The sequence below is a fragment of the Sus scrofa genome, chromosome 16, assembly GCF_054392235.1.
Source record: "Sus scrofa isolate SSC_HxYL_T2T_F1_AM1 chromosome 16, Sscrofa_HxYL_maternal_Yorkshire_Landrace_v2.0, whole genome shotgun sequence".
NCBI classification, from domain to species: domain Eukaryota; kingdom Metazoa; phylum Chordata; class Mammalia; order Artiodactyla; family Suidae; genus Sus; species Sus scrofa.
The window spans coordinates 34,375,955-34,395,105 of record NC_139398.1 but is presented as its reverse complement, the minus strand read 5'-3'; the positions used below and the strand labels follow the sequence as shown (position 1 = coordinate 34,395,105).

The window sequence follows — 19,151 nt, the reverse complement described above, 5'->3', positions numbered from 1 at the left end:
TAATTATTCTCGATTCAAGAATTTCCAAAAAAAAAAAAAATTTCTGATATTTCTAGTAGTCCATTCTTTGCATCTTTCCCTGCTTCTCTTAAAATTTATGCACAATGTTGTTACAACTGCTAAGAGTGGTTATATCTCTGTCACGTGTATTTATATATTTTTTAGTTTTCTTAACTTCATTAAATTCAACTCTGCTAGTTAGACTGCATCATAAAGTTACAATGTCATTGTGGTAAACTAAATTGCTGGCAGAAAATAAAGTAGGAAAGCATTACATGAAGAGGGAGAAAGGCTTGAATTGATAACTAACTAAAAGAGGCCTAAGAGTAAAGATATAAAAGATATAAAGCCACTGCCAAGAATTATAAATCTAGTGTTCTCTATTCCTTGTTTTTTAAAAGAAACTCCTTATTTTATTATTATTATTACTATCAGTTTTGGCCACAGCAGGCAGTAGCTTAATATGGGACCTTAGTTCCCAGACCAGGGACTGAACTCAGTGGTGAAAGTGCTGAGTCCTACCAAGGAACTCTCCAGTGCTCTCTTTTCTACTTCTAACTTGCCAATAGCACAAAGGGATACTATCTTAGATTCTTTTTATTAATACTAACTAATGTCACTTCTGATAGCCATACTTAATTCTTAAACATACATTTATTTATTTATTTATTTATTTTTACTTTTTAGGGCCGCACCTACAGCACATGGAAGTTCCCAGGCTAGGGGTCTAATTGGAGTTGCAGCTGCTGGCCTACGCCACAGCCACAGCAACAGCAACATGAGATCCGAGCCGCGTCTGCGACTCATAGCGTAGTTTACAGCAAAGCCGGATGCCCGACCCACTGAGCAAGGCCAAGGATTGAACCCTCGTCTTCATGGATACCACTCAGATTCATTTCCACTGCGTCACAAGGGGAACTCCCAAACATTTATTATAATAACACTTGAAATGTGGTTGTAGAGCTCTCCAGAAATTATTATGTCCCTTTTAGAATGGCTAATGTAAATAGAAGATGGCCATAAAGCTCTATGATACGGAGCTATCTATTAGATTTAGGAGGGAAAGGATGTCAAATATATCATGTCAAACTATAAAATGTAACATGGCTGATTAAGAGACTCTAAGCTATTATAGACTGGATCACATAAGCAAACACAATGAGGACATTTAAAAAAGGCATCTAAAGTTTTTTTAAAAACCAACATATTACCACACACCACCAGAATGGCTAAAGTTAAGAAGACTGACAGTATCAAGTACTGGTGAGGATGTGGAGCAACTGGAACATTGCTGGTGGAAATGCAAAATGGTTCTGCCATTTTGGAAAAACAGCTTGGCAGTTTCTCACCCACCACATGACCCAGCAATCATAATCATAGGAATTTACCCAAGAAAAATGAAAACAACACATCCCCAACAAAAACCTGCACACAAATATTCACAGCAGCACTATTCATAATACCCAAACTGGAGACAACCGGAAAGTCTACAAATTTGTGAATTAATAAGGAAATTATGACACATCCATACTACTGATAATATCCAGCAACAAAAAGGAATAAAGTATTAATATACCAGCAACATTCTGTTATTTAAAGGATGTCAAATACAAATGACTACACACTGTATGATTCTATTGATACGAAATGCTACAAACAGGACAGCTATAGTGACAAAAAGGGAATGAATCTTAGTGGTTTCCAAGGGCCAGGGGGAGCGAATCAACCTCAAAGAGGAAAAAGGAAGCTTTTAAGAGTGATATTCTCACACCACTGTAAATAATTATTAAAAATAATCAAACTGTTCACCTAAAATTGGTGAATATTTTTGCATGTAAATTATGTCTTAATAAAATAATTTTGCTTGATTGTTAAAGTATTGCTACATACAGTTTAATCACTAGAAGTATTATTTAAAATAAAAAAGTACATAGACAAAAGATAGTATACTATTGACATAATCAAAAAATTATCAAGATAGAACTTTAAGCTTTTTTCAAAGTAGACTTTTAATGGTATATCTTAAGTGAGCTATAAATAAAAAGAAATGCAAAAAAAAAAAATTAAACTATCCAGTAACCTTACTGTTAAAATATAACAGAGCAAAGCAAATAGGAAATTATGTTTGTTTCCTTGGGAAGTAAGATTTTTAGCCTAAAGGAAATAAGAAAATCAATGAGGCAGAATCTCATAATCTTAAATTTGAATTAAATACATCAATATATATTCTGATTTATTTTTCTTTTTTCTAAAAAATATGTTTTAACTCTATCCTCTGAAAAGACCCAAAGCTAAAGATAACCCATCAGCAGGGAATATCCACAGCACCCGGATTATTTCCACTAAAGGGTCTTAGGGCTTTCGGAGAAAATGGCTGATATCAGGTTTGGGACAGAAAACATACAAGTTGAATCTGGGGCATCTTGCGGAGACAAAAGTAATCAGGCTACAAAAGAGTAATGAGGTTAGATCAAAAAGATACAAGACTGACTTGAAGGGACTATTACTGGGCAAAGATAGAACAATTTGGGTTTCAAAAAGAATTATGACTGGAATAAATTAACAAAGATAAAAAAATCTTTTAGTTGAGACTGATTTTAAAAAATGAACAAACTCATTATTATGAAAACTCATTCTGAAAACTAAGTAATGAAAAAGAATAAAACATTTCTCCTGTATTTTCTGCACAAACCATAACCAATCTTAACCAAATAATCAGGACAAAATTTCTCTTTAAAGAATTCTAATTGGTATGGAAGAAATAAAATGATTAGAAAAAAATTAGTGTTTTGCAACTTCTAGTGAAAATAATGAATCTAGGCAGTGATCATGTAAAACCAACCCTGAAAAACATTATAACAGAAGTACCAGGCACTCAAAATCATTGAAAATGGGGCAACCAAACATATGTCTCCTGATGTGATGCAACAATATTCAGGATCACCTATAAAATATTCTTGTTTGTACTCCTAAAACTGAACTTCAATATTAGTAAACCTCTAGATCTAACTAAGAGTTTACAGAAAAAAATGGTACACAGAGGGAGCAACTTAAAGGACACCAGAAAGAAGAGAGCTATGAAATCTAGGATGTAGAACACTCTATAGGAAAACACTTAAGCGGCATGAACAAAGAAGAGAAGGGTCAACTATTAAAGACCAAGACTTGAAAGCCAAACAACTGCAAATCAACTGTAAAAATACATTTTTGAGACAATCAGGGAAAAGCAAACAATAACTAGGTATTAGATATTAGGAAATAATTTATTACTATTTATTTTGATATAGATGATAATCATATTCTGGTTATATTTTTTAAAGTCTTCTGTTAAAGACAGATACTAAGGTATTTATGGGTGAAATGATATAAAGTATGGGATTTACTTTAAAAGTACTACATCAAAAAAAAATTTTTTTTTAAATGGGGGAGAGATAGAGATAAATATTACAAAAAATGCTAATAATTAAAGAAGCTGGGTGATGGGTCCTCACATCTATTTGAAAATTCTTTTTTTTTTTTTTCTTTTTGTCTTTTTAGGGCTGCACCTGTGGCATATGGAGGTACCCAGGCCAGGGGTCTAATCAGAGCTGCATCTGCCGGCCTACACCACAGCCATAGCAACACCAGATACAAGCTGCATCTGTGACCTACACCACAGCTCACAGCAACACTGGACCCTTAACCCACTGAGCAAGACCAGGGATCGAACCTGCAACCTCATGGTTCCTGGTCAGATTCGTTTCCGCTGCGCCATGATGGGAACTCCTATTTGAAAATTCTTAAATAAAAAATTTAGAGGGAGATAAGTATTTTCATTTAAAAAAAAATTTTTTTTTTTGGTCTTTTTTAGGGCCGCACCCGTGGCATATGGAGGTTCCCAAGCTAGGGGTCTAGTCGGAGGTGTAGCCGTCGGCCTATGCCAGAGCCACAGCAACGCGGGATCCGAGCCGCATCTGTGACCTACACCACAGCTCATGGCAATGCTGGATCCTTAATCCACTAAGCAAGGCCAGGTATTGAACCTGCAACCTCATGGTTTCTAGTTGGATTTGTTAACCACTGAGCCACCATGGGAACTCCCTATAAATTTTTAAAGAACACTAATTGTGGTTTAATCCTACATTACTATAGGAAATATTATATATATATTCTATATATTTTATAAATGTATTCTACATATTTTATAATATGTCAACAATGTGTATATATTTATAGATCTCATGTCTATCATCTATATTAAAGGGATAAAAAATTATCTTGAAAGATGGAAAGACAGGATATCAGTCAATGACTTAGAAAACTTACTGGTAACAAGCAACCGAACAATTGATTAACTAGGGATCTTAATTGAAATACTCAGCCTAAATACCTTTTCCCTGTCACAAAGCCAATACTTAACTGAGAAAGTTCTTTTAAGTCATAAAATCTAAAAACACTCACGTTTTGAAGGAGTTGCTCAAACCAATCATACCCAGTATCTCTGCATGCTGCAACCTAAGGGGAAATACATACCATGTTAAAGAATTTTATTCTAAAAATATCTTAAAGACATTCAAGAAACTAGTTTAATGTATTTAAATTAAATATGGTATTACATTTTTGAACAATATCTTGAACCAACACACAGAAAAATCTGTGTAAGGTCTAAAACAACAACAATGGAAACGTTTGCTCCATATTTCCTTCTAGATAGAAGATTTAAAGATTAAAGACATCAGTGAAACAGGTCATCTTATAACCCATAATATGAAATTTCTTATGTTCAAAACATGGAAAGTATTCTGGGTCAAAAGAAAATTATAGCTTCTGTGTATAATTAAACATAATGAAACTGATCTGAATTCATGTTTTCTGAAAAAGGTAGACATTACTATCTCATTTAGGGTTGCCATCCCTGGATTATTGTATCTTTTTTTTCTTTGCTGTTTAGGGCTGCACCCATGTATATGGAAGTTCCCAGGCTAGCGGATGAATCAGACCTGCAGCTGCCAGCCACAGCCACAGCAAAGTCAGATCTGAGCCACATATGTGACCTATACTACAGCTCATGGCAGTGCCAGATCCTTAACCCACTGAGTGAGGCCAGGGATCGAACCCGCATCAAGACTAGTCAGGTTCATTACTGCTGAGCCACAATGAGAACTCATTGTATCTTTTTATTCACGTCTCCTTTCCCTTTTAGTTTTCAATCCTTGGAAGAATCTGGAGAATTTCATTATCAGTGCTTCATTCAGTGGATGCCAGTAAGTGGGACTAGGTAGAGACACCACTCCCATCTACTAGCATCCCTTGACTATCTCCAGAAATATAAAGTAAGGGAAGTAGTACTAAATGTAGAGAATAACCAAACATCTCATCATTGTCTCTCCCTTTGTAAGACGAGGTAGGCCTCAACGAGTTTGCACCCACAGACTACCCTTGTTTCAGTCCCTCTTACCACATCAGTGATATTTAAAATTTTCCTTGTCATTGCTTCTTTGTCATTGTGTGGAGTTGGAGTAAACCAGAGTTTTTGGAATGTTTCATTTACTAATTTCTAGAAGAAAGAAAAATTTCAACCTAAGTAACTACAACAAACATGGCAAAATTCCTAATCCCAAATTCTCACTAAAGCTCAAAAGAAAACAATAAATAAACAAAACACAAGTCACTGGAATTTTCTGGCACAACTTTCTCAGTTTAAGAAAAAAATCACCAATTAATTGATAAAAATTATCTTCTTCAATTTAGTGAAGATTTAAACGGGCAATACTCTGCCTAGAATAGTACTTCTGGATAGTACACACTCAAGTCCTCTTGATCAAACTAAAAAACATCTTTTCTATTTTGGGGGAGAAGTTGTTAAAAAAACCAAAGAGAAATACAGATACAATTGTACATATGCAAATTCACTAATGAATTCTGGATTAAACTTTCAACAAAGTATTTACTAATTTAGCAAACCAAGCACATACCATTTGAAAATGAAAATAAATTTAATTCAGTAATAACCTTTCTAATACAATGAAATGTCTACAAAGACATTATAACTGCTACACTGGTTGGGTAAGATGAGATTTTATTAATTAACGCAAGACCTATGAATAAAAATATCTATGTCTTTCTCTTGAATTTATAATCTAAAATGTTGATTCATCTATAAAAGTTTTTTTTTTTAAATGGCCACACCCATGGCATATGGAAGTTCTGGGCCAGGGATCAAATCTGAACTGCAACAACAACCTATGCTGCAGCTGCAGCACACCAGATCCTTAACCCACTGTGCTGGGGACTGAACCCATGCTGTCACAGAGACAATGCCAGAGCCTTAACCTGCTGTGCCCCAGCAGGAACTCCTGATAAAGTTTTTATATATGCAAATTAACAAAATTTGTATAAAATAATCAATTACTTAAAACATCAATGAAAAATGAATTTTAAAGGAATTAACTTTTTAATCTTACCTTAATGCCCTCTTCATCATTCACTCTGCGAATCATTTTTACACACATTTCCGTAATTTTTGGAAATGTTGGTTGTTCAATACAGATGTCTCTTAGAATCTTTATTACCCTTTTTCTGACACTGATACCAGTATCCTAAGAACAGAAAGGTATTTTATTTTATTTTTTATTTTTTTGTCTTTTTGCCATTTCTTGGGCCACTCCCACGGCATATGGAGGTTCCCAGGCTAGGGGGCGAATCGGAGCTGTAGCTGCCAGCCTACGCCAGAGCCACAGCAACGCGGGATCCAAGCCGCGTCTGCAACCTACACCACAGCTCACGACAACGCCGGATCCTTAACCCACTAAGCAAGGCCAGGGACTGAACCCGCAACCTCACGGTTCCTAGTTGGATTCGTTAACCACTGAGCCGCAACAGGAACTGCACAGAAAGGTATTTTAAATGTCAGAAAAATTGAGATGCCTAGATGTATGAAATTTGATAAAATGAAATTAGGAGAACACAAACAAACAGTATATAGTCTATTTATTAACATGACAAACCTGGTCTATATGTTTTTTTATATGCTCTTTTATTAATGTTACGATAAATGTGTTGTTTTATTATGCTGTCTTTGCTTTTAAACTATAATATCCAATACTTGGAAAAAGAATAAATACAACTGAATACAAGACTGGAGTATAAATTTGTCAAAATTAAGTGAGATAACAAACATGAAACTGTTAGGACACTTAAAACAGCATATTAAGTATTTTTAACAAAATACTTTAAATTTTAACAAAAATTTTTAACAAAAATGTTTAACCTAAATCTTTCAAACCACTTTCACTATCTTATGATTATAGTAAATATAAGAAGCAAAGGAATAAATTAAATGCAACAAATTTATGAGGAAACAAAACTGGCCTGTTCTTTTTAAATTAGTCAATGTCATGGGGGAAGTGTATAAAAGAGAGTTAGAGAATACTCTAAGTAAGAGATGACATACTGTGGCAGACACATGGGTGTTCACTGTTCTGTTTTTCTTTAACTTCACAAATTTTCATAATTAAAGCATTTTAAAAATAAATAAAAAAGCATGGACAATTGTGAAAATTATTTCCACTATTCAGTCTGGCAATCATGAACATATTTTTATGATATATTGCTAAGGCAGATGCTATCAAGAGTTCATTATATCTGAAAATCCTACTGATTTTGCCCTTAACTCTTGAAAAGACTGAAGCACCGAAAGGGAAAAAATTCTTTCATTTCTTCCTTAAATTTGTTTCCAACAAGATTTTATACTAGCTTTAGATGAAATTATCTATACTCAGCCCCACAGTATTCTGATACTGTGCTAAAGGTGATAAACTCATTCGGGAATACTCAATCTTGTACCTAACGCAGCTCTGCTCAATTACAGAAGTCGGTATGCCTGAAGTTGCAGTGAGTGGTATGGTGAGTCTACAGATACTGTGAAATGCTCATGTTTCCTTTCACTTTCCAGGGAAATGCTTAAGGGCCAGAGAATTCAATGATATAGAAAAAAAAAAATCTTAGAATAGTATTTTTTTTTTTTTTTTTTTTTTTGGTCTTTTTAGGGCCGCACCCATGGCACATGGAGGTTCCAGGCTAGGGGTTGAATTGGAGCCACAGCTGCCAGCCTACACCACAGCCACAGCAATGCAGGATCCAAGCCATGTCTGCAACCTACACCACAGCTCACAACAATGCTGGATCCTCAACCCACTGAGCGAGGCAGGGATCGAACCCATAACCTCATGGATAGTCGGGTTTGCTAACTGCTGAACCATGATGGGAACTCCAGAATAGTATTTCTTAAGTTTGCTCTTAAGACTCAAATGACTTTCCTGTTTAACTTGCAGATATCTGAGCTTGTGATGAGTCAGCATTTTGGGGGGGCCATGCCAACAACATATAAAAATTCCTGGGCCAGGGATCAAACCCATGTTTGACTCAGCGTTGCAGTGACAACGCTGAATCCTTAATCCACTGCACTCCCATAATTCAGCTTTAAGGAAATATGCAGATACACATAATGACCACAGATATTGCCAGACAACAAAGTTCTAACCTAAGTCTCATTGAAATAACTCTTCCTGTTTATATACATACATATATATTATAATTACTCTAGATTTCTGTCCAAAATTTTTAACTACACCATGTAGCTCCTATCATTTATTCACTGTAAACTGGCATAATCAAAAAGCAATAGTAACCTGGAAAAATAACCTAATTTTTGTCAAATTTTTTTTTGTGATACTGAGCAGCCCTCCTCTTGAAAGATGTCCTTCATTAGAAGGTTGCTATAGTTCATAGATTATGCAATAGAAACATAAGATATTTACTTTTCTAGCTTAAAATAAAAAAAGAACTAATACTATGAAGGCACAATTCACAAATTACAAAAAAAAGACAAATGACAAAATAAGCATACCAATATTCTTTCAATCAGCATATCATAATACTGCTCAGCAAGCTGAGGTCTACAAAGGACAAATCGTCCTAGTAATTCGACTGCTGCTTCCCGGACACTGGTGGAATTATCCATCAATCGACCATGAACTCCTCGCTGCATATCCAGCTAAAGAAAAATAAATATATGTATATATTTTTTTGCTTTTTAGGGCTACACCCGGGGTATATAGAGGTTCCCAGGCCAGGGGTCCAATTGGAGCCACAACTGTTGGCCTACGCCACAGCCACAGCCACTTGGGATCTGAGCCACGTCTGCAACCTATACCACAGCTCATGGCAATGCCGGATCCTTAATCCACTGAGCAGGACCAGGGATCGAGCCTGTATCCTCATGGATACTAGCTGGAATTGTTTCTGCTGAGCCACAGAGGGAACTCCCAAGAAAATATAATTTATACTAAGTAGAGCTAGTGTTTTAATTTGAATAGAAAACTCAAATAAAAAAGATTCATTTGTCTCTTTACCCTTGCTAGAATACTGGGGTCTACAGCAACAACCTCAGATAAACACTTCATGGCTTTTGTTCGAACGGCAATTGCATTTTCACCAAGAACTCGAAGAATCTGCCAAGCAAACATTGATATTTTCATAATTTTTAGAGCATATAAAATTTAACAAAATACAGAAAGAAAACATGAAAAAAACTTAAACATGGTATTTACTTTCCTTTAATTTTTATTTAAGTGTGTAAAAGATCTGTTATCTCACTGATCCAGAGCTTTATATTAAAGGTCAATACACATTAGGTATATGTTCTTCATTCGAGGGCCTTTCCTTTATCCTAGTATTCTCAATTAACCTGTTTTCTTATTGCTATGCTTCATTTGCAAGAACCTGTAGCCCCAATGAAACACTCCTATGTGTAACTTTAATCAAGGATGTTTAGTATCATTTATTTATTGATTTATTTATTTTTGGCATTTCTTGGGCCGCTCCCGCAGCATATGGAGGTTCCCAGGCTAGGGGTCCAATCGGAGCTGTAGCCACCAGCCTACGCCAGAGCCACAGCAACGCTGGATCTGAGCCGCGTCTGCAACCTACACCACAGCTCACGGTAACGCCAGATCATTAACCCACTGAGCAAGGGCAGGGACCGAACCCGCAACCTCATGGTTCCTAGTTGGATTCGTTAACCACTGCGCCACGACGGGAACTCCATGTTTAGTATCATTTAAATAACTTGGTAATTGAATAACATTTTTATAACATCAATCACTCTATCTATACCATCACTCTACCTGTATCATACAGATACATATCCTTTTATCTGTAAAACAAGAATCAACAGGTAAAGGCATGCAGAAGGAAGATAATTTAAAAAGTATGGAACATAGAAACAAATGCTACTTTCGTGGATTTTAAAAATATCTGTTCTCAACAAATGAACAGACATCATACAGAAACACAAGGAATCAGAATTAGAAAAATCAGTATCATTATATAAGGAATGTTGGTCCACTTTACCTGTGTCAAATAAATATCAAAGCTCTGGGCAAACGGCCTCATAGAGGCCAAGTATCGAACAATCAAACAAGCATCATCATAATCCACAGTATCAGAGTTCATCCTGCAACAACAAGTTGTTACAACTTACTTTATTTAGTTTTTTTGTAAAGTAGTTAAATACATATCAAAGAGATAACTGAAAAAGTGGAGATGTTTTCTCTTTGGCTCTTACTTTAATGTGCTGAACTGAGAAGGTGTAGTTTTAACAATGCTTCTAAGAAACTTTTTCCGGCTTTCAGCTCGATGCATAATTTGACCAGTTGTCTCAACTTCCTTTGCATGGTGCGTTCCTTCAGATGATTCTTCATCTTTTTGTGATTTCATTGCTTTTTCTGTTTCCAGTGTTGTATCACGGAACCACTGGGCTATATAGAATTTACGAGAAAACTGAAAAGAAATTAGTTAAGATTTGAGTTTTATGAAATTAACAACATTTTCAACCCAATGATAAAGTGCTTACAATTAGGAATACAAATATCCAAGTTTATTTTTTAAAAACTTTCACCAAATGAAAACGGATCTTTTAAGGAGTTCTCGCCCTGACACAGAGGATTAAGAATCTGACTGCGGGAGGTCCTGCTGTGGTGCCATAATCCAGGGGGATGCCGGTTCAATCCCTGGCCTCACTCAGTGGGTTGGGGATCTGGTGTTGCCATGAGCTGCATGTAGGTCGCAGACATGGCTTGGATTCTGCATTTCTGTGGCTGTGGTGTAGGCCAGCAGCTATAGCTCAGATTCAACCTCTAGACTGGAAATTTCCATATGCTGCAGGTGCAACCCTAAAAATAAGAAGCAAAAGAAAAAAAAAAAAAAAAAAAAAGAATCCAACTGAAGCAGCTTGGGCTGCTGCAGGGGCATTGGTTCAATCCCCAGCCTGGCACAGTGGGTTAAAAGGTTCTGGAATTACTGAGGCTGTGGCAGAGGTTTTAGCTGTGGCTTGGATTCAATCCCTGGTCTGGGAACTTCCATATGCTGCAGGTGAGGCTGTAAAAAACAAAACACAAAATGGATTTTAAGAAAGCTGGAACATTTAAAATATCTAAATCATAGAAAACTTTTCACTCTGTCCTAACAGTTATTTTAAAATGTCAAAAGGTAATTTGAAGGAGTTCCCGTCATGGCGCAGTGGTTAACGAATCTGACTAGGAACCATGAGGTTGCGGGTTCAGTCCTTGCCCTTGCTCAGTGGGTTAACGATCTGGCGTTGCTGTGAGCTGTGGTGTAGGTTGCAGACGCGGCTTGGATCCCATGTTGCTATGGCTCTGGTGTAGGCCGGTGGCTACAGCTCCAATTTGCCCCCTAGCCTGGGAACCTCCATATGCTGCGGGAGCGGCCCAAGAAATAGCAAAAAGCCAAAAAGCCAAAAAAAAAAAAAAAAAGTAATTTGATTAAGGAGTTCCCATGGTGGCTCAGTGGCGAAGAACCCAACTAGTATCCATGAGGACATGGATTCAATCCTTGGCCTTGCTCAGTGGGTTAAGGATCTGGCATTGCTGTGAGCTGTGGCGTAGACCGACAGCTATAGCTCTGATTCAACCCCTAGCCTAGAAACTTCTATATGCCCTGGGTGGGGCCGTAAAAAGACCAAAAACAAAAGAGAGATAATTTTATAAACACAACTGTATTAAGTCTATATTATTACTATCAACTACTAAACTAATTAGGACATTATGATATGAGTCATTAAATTTAGAGAGCTAATGGGTTAACTAGAAAAGTTACACTAAAGGGATAAAATGCTGAAGCTAAAAGACTCCAGTTAATTCCAAAATTTCATCTTACCTCTTCAAGAAATACATAGCCAATTAACTGAAATATATATGAACACTGAGGCACCCCTATAATCTTTCTTTTAATTTGCTGCTTTTTTTCATTTTTATTGTGAAATGACATACATCACTGTATAATTTGTACCTTTCCATAAAGAAAGAAAACCTACAGTAGTGGGCTTAACAACTTACTTATCTCCAACTTCTTTAGACTGCATATCCCATCAGTTAAAAAAAAATTAAAAAGTATCCCAATATATGCACATTGTTCCATAAAATAGTGTATAAATTTTACATATAAACTTAGTATACTAAAATTTTGGATACCCAACACAGTACACATAAAAATAGAATTAAGGATTATATTTGAAAATAAATATACATAAAAAAATTCTAGTAGTTTCTTTCTTGTCTTTTAGGGCTGCACCTGTGGCATATGGAGGTTCCCAGGCCAGGTGTCCAATTGGAGCTGTAGCCACTGGCCTACACCACAGTCACGGCAACACCAGATTCAAGCTGCATCTGCAACCTATACCACATATTATGGCAATGCACTGGATCCTTAATCCACTGAGCAAGGCCAAGGATTGAACCGCATCCTCATGGATACTAGTCAGATTCGTTTCCACTAAGCCACAACAGGAAATTCCTAATAGTTTCTTTATTTATAGGCAAATAGATCATCTTATGTTCTACCTGGGCCAATGATCTAGCCTAGTCTCAACGATAACCTAGGGAAAGATTCCCAAATAATTCCTGTGTCACACAATTTTAATAGACTACAATGTCCATACCAGAATTTAATTTAAGACAAATCAATCCATAATCATTCTTTTCTGTTTAGACTATCAAGTATCCTTGTTTCAAAAATAAAGATTCCTACACAACTTTTCTCTACATAGTACTTCTCAATTTTCTTTCAGACCCAATTTTAAAAAACATGTGGACTCTCCAAAAATAAAAAAGGAGAAATAGAATCCTACCACTAGGGAAGGATCAGTCTCAGTGTTTTCATCCAAGTAATCAAGCAATGCTTTTTGCAATTGCTGGATTTCATCTTCTCCTCCTGAAACCTACAAAAGAAACCAAGTAAGAACAAAATAAGATATTACTAATGTAGTTTAATAAATCATCCAGTTGTAAAAAAAAACTTGATAAATGATAAAAATGAAAATATAAATACAGCAATTAAAAGGAAGAAAGAAAAGAATACTGTTTTTGAAAAACATATTATATATTGACAGATGAGGTGTGCCTTTATTTTTGTGAACTACATATTATCTTTCCTTGAAGAAGCTCATAGGTAGCTGACATAATAATTATTAGAACAATGCATAAAGCTTCAGAGAGAGAAATGTCCTAGCATTGGTTTTCTGTCTGGTAAAAGAGACAACTCCAAACTTTTAATCTAATAAATGGAAACTTTTATTATCTGTATTATTATATTTTACGGGTGTCTCTGGGAAATGCAAGGGAATTTTTTTGTAGTTAATATAAAATTTTTTTGTAGTACTTTAGGCATTGGTGGCAGGGTCTGGAGAAGGGGCAGCAGGCACCCGTCAGCCCGTGAAGGTGGCAAGAAGAAGCCCCTGAAGCAGTCCAAGGAAATGGACAAGGAAGATAAGGCATTCAAGAAGAAACAGAAGTTAGAGCAGAAGAAAATCAAGGAGCTAAAAATGAAGACCTCAGGGATATAAATACCCTCTGGCCACAGGTGGAGTTAAGAAATCTGGCAAAAAGTAAGCTGTTCCTTGTGCCTGAGGCAACGATGATCCTTAATTCCAGTCCTGTTTAAACATCTGGATGCTTGCCATAACATCTATTGCTGTCTTTTTTTTTTTTTTTTTTAAAAGGGCCACACTTGTGGCATTTGGTAGTTCCCCAGCTGGGGTCAAATCAGAGCTGAAGCTGCCAGCCTACTCCACAGCCACAGCAATGCCTGATCTAAGCTGTGTCTGTGACCTACATTGCAGCTCATGGCAACACCAGATCCTTAACCTACTGAGGGCAGTCAGGGATCAAGCCTGCATCCTCATGGATACTAGTTGGGTTTGTTACCACTAAGCCACAAAAGGAACTCCTGAGTGTTGTCTTGGAACCTATTGTACATTTAAGAACAAACTTTTGTTAAAAAAAAAAAAAAACTTTATTTCATGTAGGACATTAAATAAACAGTAGGTATATTTGAGCTGTTTTGAGCTGTTCTCTTGCTCTGGAATCAGAAAGGGACTGAATCTTTAGGTCCTGTCAATAACAATTCGGAGCCAGAAATTAACTCTTGAGTTGACATTCATGTCTACAGCTTATATTCTGGTTTTAACACCTGAAATGCCAAATATGTGGTTTAGAATATATTTAAATAGAAAACAAAGATTAGAATAACCTTATATTCTTGGGGTACGGTGAAATGGATACATTTATAAATTAGTTATAGCACCGTAAACTAGTACACTGTTAAGTTCCAAAAGCAACTTGGAAGTGTGTCATGAGTCATAAAAACATTTACCAATGACTGTTCCTCTTGAGCTTTACAGTAGACAATCTACATGCCACATGTGGCAAATAAGAGGTCCTAGACCTACTCACAGAAATGCTGAAAATCATCTAGCACCTAATTCACCATTCTTCAATGAAAAGAATCAGTAGTACCTGGAGAAATGGCTGATTCCAGGAAAGAAAGTAAAAGATGAGCCTGAACCATCTTACTGTGCCACAAAGTAAGACACTCCTCAAGGAAAGATGGGAAGATACCAAAAAGATACAAAAGGGAGCTTAAAGGGGTTCTCACTGGTTAAGTATAGGTCAGTCTGAGCACTACAATAATGACAGCAACAAGTGGTAATCTCTACAAACAACAGGAATGTTAGTATTCCATTAGGAGACAGTATTAATGGTAATCTCTCCCTTTTAATAGCTATACTTTGGATATTAAAGTGAGCATTCTTGTTTGTAGAAAATACAGAGAAAGCAGTAGTTCTCAAACTTCAAGATTCAATAGAATCATCTGGAGGGTTTGTTAAACCAGACTGCTGGTCCCTACTCCCAGAGTTTCTCATTCAGTAATTACAGAGTCCTGAGAATTTGCATTTCTACCAAGTTCTTACACGAATGTTAATGTTGGTATTGCTTATCCAGGGAATCACACTTTGAAATTTAGGGGTAATGGGGCATCCTGTCTGCTCCAGTGGTTCAGAAGAAAATAAACATGCATATAAAGATACACATGCATATATATTTAGACAAAGAATGATAAAGCAAATGTCAATCACTAAGGAATCTGGGTTAAAGATTTATGGGAGCTTTCTGCACTATTATAATTTTTCTGTAAGTTTAAAATTATTTCAAAATACAAAGTATAGTTTAAAAAAATCAAGGTGTTTGTAATGGCCATCATGGATATAGTTAGGAAGAAAAATAAAAATGTAGAAAGAAAATGAAAAAGTTGTATATGGTAGGATTAGTGATTATTTACCTTTCAGTTTTCTTAAGTAATTTTTAGTATTATTACCACCTCACCCATAGTTAAACTTATTCCTTTAAACCAAATAGAAAATAGCATCATTCATAACAGTAGTTTACAAAAAGAAGGATTTATATATATCATTTAAAAGTTCCTGTTAGACACTATTCACCCTAAGGTATAAATTTTCTCTGTGAGGCTTCTGAAAACACATACTTTTAGAAGATCTTATTTTGAATCTACAAAGTGAAACGCAACACTAACATAAGAACATCTAAAGCAAGTACTTAACTATTATTTATACCCAGAATTAAAATTCGTGATCTCAATACCTGTTTCAAAATTCGTTCTATAGACCCTTGATCCATTTTGCTTGTAACAGCATCTTTCCTCAGTCGTGCAGCAACAGTTCCAAGGTAATCCAGAGATGCCACTCTTAAAGCCATCTCTGTTGACTTGTTACTGAATTGATGAACCTACACATGAAAAATATTTTAACTTAATCAGTTTATAATATATTTTAAATAGCAATTTATCATATAAACTCCAAATCTGTGTTGTAGTATTTGAAATTTAAACATTTTTTGTCCCTTGTGATATTGTACCACAAAATAACTGTCTTTTAAGTTTCTGGGAGTACCCGTCATGGCTCAGCAGTTAACGAACCTGACTAGCATCCATAAGGACGAGGGTTTGATCCCTGGCCTTGCTCAGTGGGTTAAGGATCAGTCATTGCCATGAGCTGTGGTGTAGGTCACAGATAAAGCTTGGATCCCACATTGCTGTGGTTGTGGTATATGCCAGCAGCTACAGCTCTGACTGGACTCCTAGCCTGGGAACCTCCACATGCTGCGAGTGTGGCCCTAAAAGACAAACAAAACAAAACAAAAACCAAAAAAACCCACAAGTTTCTGGAATTTTAACATTTTCATCAAAAAAAAATTAAAAAATTTTTTTTTCTTTTTACAGCCACACCTATAGCACAAGGAAGTTCCCAGGCCAAGGGTCAAATTGGAGCTGCAACTGCAACCTATGCCACAGCCACAGCAACACTGGATCCAAGCTGCACAAGCAACCTATGCCAGATCCTTAACCCCTTGAGCGAGGCCAGGGATTGAACTTGCACTTCTCATGGAGACAATGTTGAATCCTTAACCTGATGAGCCACAATCAGAACACCCTTTTTTAATTTTATGACTGCACCCAGAGCATATGGAATTCCTAGACCGGGGACCGAATCTAAGCCATAGCTGTGGCAATGCTAGATCCTTTAACCCACTGCACCAGGCTATGGCTCATACCCACACCTCTCAAGCGACCTGAGCCATTGCAGTCAGATTCTTAACCCACTGCACGATGGTGGGAACTCCCACAGTCACTTCTGTTAAATGTAGGCTCAACTATATAAAATGGGATTATTACTGAGTAGGAATTTCTTAGGCTGGAATTCTGATGCCTATGAAAAGTTATTTTGGTTTCAGAACAGTATTAGAACATTTTCCAGCTGACAGAAAAGTCCCTAAAATTTCGTAACAATTGCTCAAGTCCAAATGTAGTTTAAAAAGAAAACTACAATAGTATTTCTTTGCATTTCCCTAATACATGTAAAATATTAGATGAGGACTAAAATGTGTCATTATTCTTAGAAATACTCTTAAAGATGACAGAGTTCACATTAATCAGTTTCATGCCTTGAAGTGAATTAACTACAGTAACTTACATCTGTGTTGAGATGTTCTTAACTAACAATAACACCTCCAAACAAAAAAAAATTTTTTTAAAGCACTATTATCTTATGAAAACACCAAAAGTCACAACATTTCAAGGTTTTTTACAAGGTACTAACAGTATTGTGTATAGTTATGCACATGCAAAAATAGAGATGCAATGGTCATGTTTCCTTACACATTTTTAAAGAATTCATCATCTGTGAATCAGAGTACATCCTCATTATGTTGTCTTCTAGTAATCTAATAATCTTTAAATGCTATACTCTTACCAACAGTCTCCCTAACAAACTAAGGAGTAGTTCAGCAGCTGGCCATTCAGGCTTATTGACTGTTGAAAGAAGGTCTTGAACAAAATTTTCAAATAAGGGTCTGTAATCTTCTTCACCTTGCTTACTACCACATCTGTTCAAAGATAAACAATGAAAGGCTGTGAATTTAGGTGACATGTCCACCAACATGACTAAAATTTTGTTAAATGAGTTTTCTTTTCTCTAAACATGGTATAAGAAAGTACAGTAAATAAAATATGGTTCAAAATGAACCTATTTCTCAAACTTCATTTTTTTCTCCAACTACAGGGATTCAATTATTAACTATTAGTAACATCAGTTTATAGCAAGTATAAGACATTTTAAATAATGACCATTTTTTCTATGAGATTATTATAAATTCTTATGAAAGCTAAGTAAACCTCTCTCCACAAACTTTCCTATTAAATTAGTATGTCACAAAATTCACTGAAGAAATTACAGAATTTTAATCCTGTACTTTAACTTCTGGAGTCCAACATACAATCAAGTTCATAAAATTTAAAAATTTTAGTATTCCAAGTACCTAATTTCAAAGGTAAGGAATCAAGGGTGAGTGAAATACAGTCTAAATTCAGATTATAGCAGGAAGTTGGATTAATCTTTTACATAAAATAAATGAGCTATTCTTTATATAGGGGAAAATAAAAATCAGGTTATATTAATTTTACTCACTTTTTAAGGAAAATGGAAAGGAAGTTTTGGGCTGTTCGCATGGCTGTTTCATAAGAATTGGTAATGACAACATCTTGGTCAACCTAGATTGGGAAAAATGAATTTATACAGATATCAAGGATAACCAATAAATGGATTACTTCAGGTGCTAATGTCATGTTATTACTGAATGGGAGCGATACATTTAAGTACTAAAATTCTTAACTATTCTTTTACATAGAAAAAGATAAGCTATAAATAGTATACTAAACACATTTTAATACTTCATAAAACTAAATACAAATATTGATAGAGTTCATTTTTACTTATTAAATTTAAGGATAACAAATGTGTTTAATGAATGAAATATCAATCATTGTTCAACATGATCTTGGTCAGACAATTTTGACTGAAAATACAAAAAAGAATTTAGAAAAAAATTCCAAGCTCAAAAAGTTTATGAAACACTGGAATACCAAAGAAAATTCAATTCCCTCATTAGAAATTCAAGGATCAGGATATGAATAGACAAATCAAAGTTGTAAAAATCCAAAGTGTGAATAAATCTATGAAAAAGTTCACTAATAACCAAGAAAATGCAAAATAAAACATGGTATTATTTCACACTAACCAGACTAGGCAAAATCAAAAAGTAAGAGTGTAAATCAGAACACCATTTTATTGAACAAACTGACAAATTCTAATAAAGTTATAAGTGCAGTATAGGGAGTTCCCGCTGGGACACAATGGATTGGTGGCATCTCTGGAGCACTGGGACATAGGTTTGATCCCCGGC

The 19,151-nt window shown here is 35.6% G+C and overlaps 1 protein-coding gene and 1 pseudogene across 8 annotated transcripts in view; one reads left to right on the top strand and one right to left on the bottom strand.

The window, feature by feature from the left end:
• The window catches only part of NIPBL (NIPBL cohesin loading factor), a 212,276-nt gene that overhangs the window by 35,714 nt on the left and 157,411 nt on the right, over positions 1 to 19,151 (bottom strand). For all 8 annotated transcript variants that reach the window (XM_085002054.1, XM_021076590.2, XM_085002053.1 and 5 more), the window contains 11 exons: positions 18,377 to 18,459; positions 17,663 to 17,795; positions 15,996 to 16,139; positions 13,187 to 13,276; positions 10,607 to 10,821; positions 10,393 to 10,495; positions 9,393 to 9,491; positions 8,888 to 9,034; positions 6,444 to 6,578; positions 5,438 to 5,536; positions 4,441 to 4,494 (listed from right to left, as the gene is read on the bottom strand). In XM_085002054.1, the coding sequence (XP_084858180.1) occupies positions 4,441 to 4,494; positions 5,438 to 5,536; positions 6,444 to 6,578; positions 8,888 to 9,034; positions 9,393 to 9,491; positions 10,393 to 10,495; positions 10,607 to 10,821; positions 13,187 to 13,276; positions 15,996 to 16,139; positions 17,663 to 17,795; positions 18,377 to 18,459 (1,302 nt within the window). The remainder of the gene's footprint in view (positions 1 to 4,440; positions 4,495 to 5,437; positions 5,537 to 6,443; positions 6,579 to 8,887; positions 9,035 to 9,392; positions 9,492 to 10,392; positions 10,496 to 10,606; positions 10,822 to 13,186; positions 13,277 to 15,995; positions 16,140 to 17,662; positions 17,796 to 18,376; positions 18,460 to 19,151) is intronic.
• On the top strand, positions 13,448 to 13,946 carry LOC146395504 (translation machinery-associated protein 7 pseudogene; annotated as a pseudogene).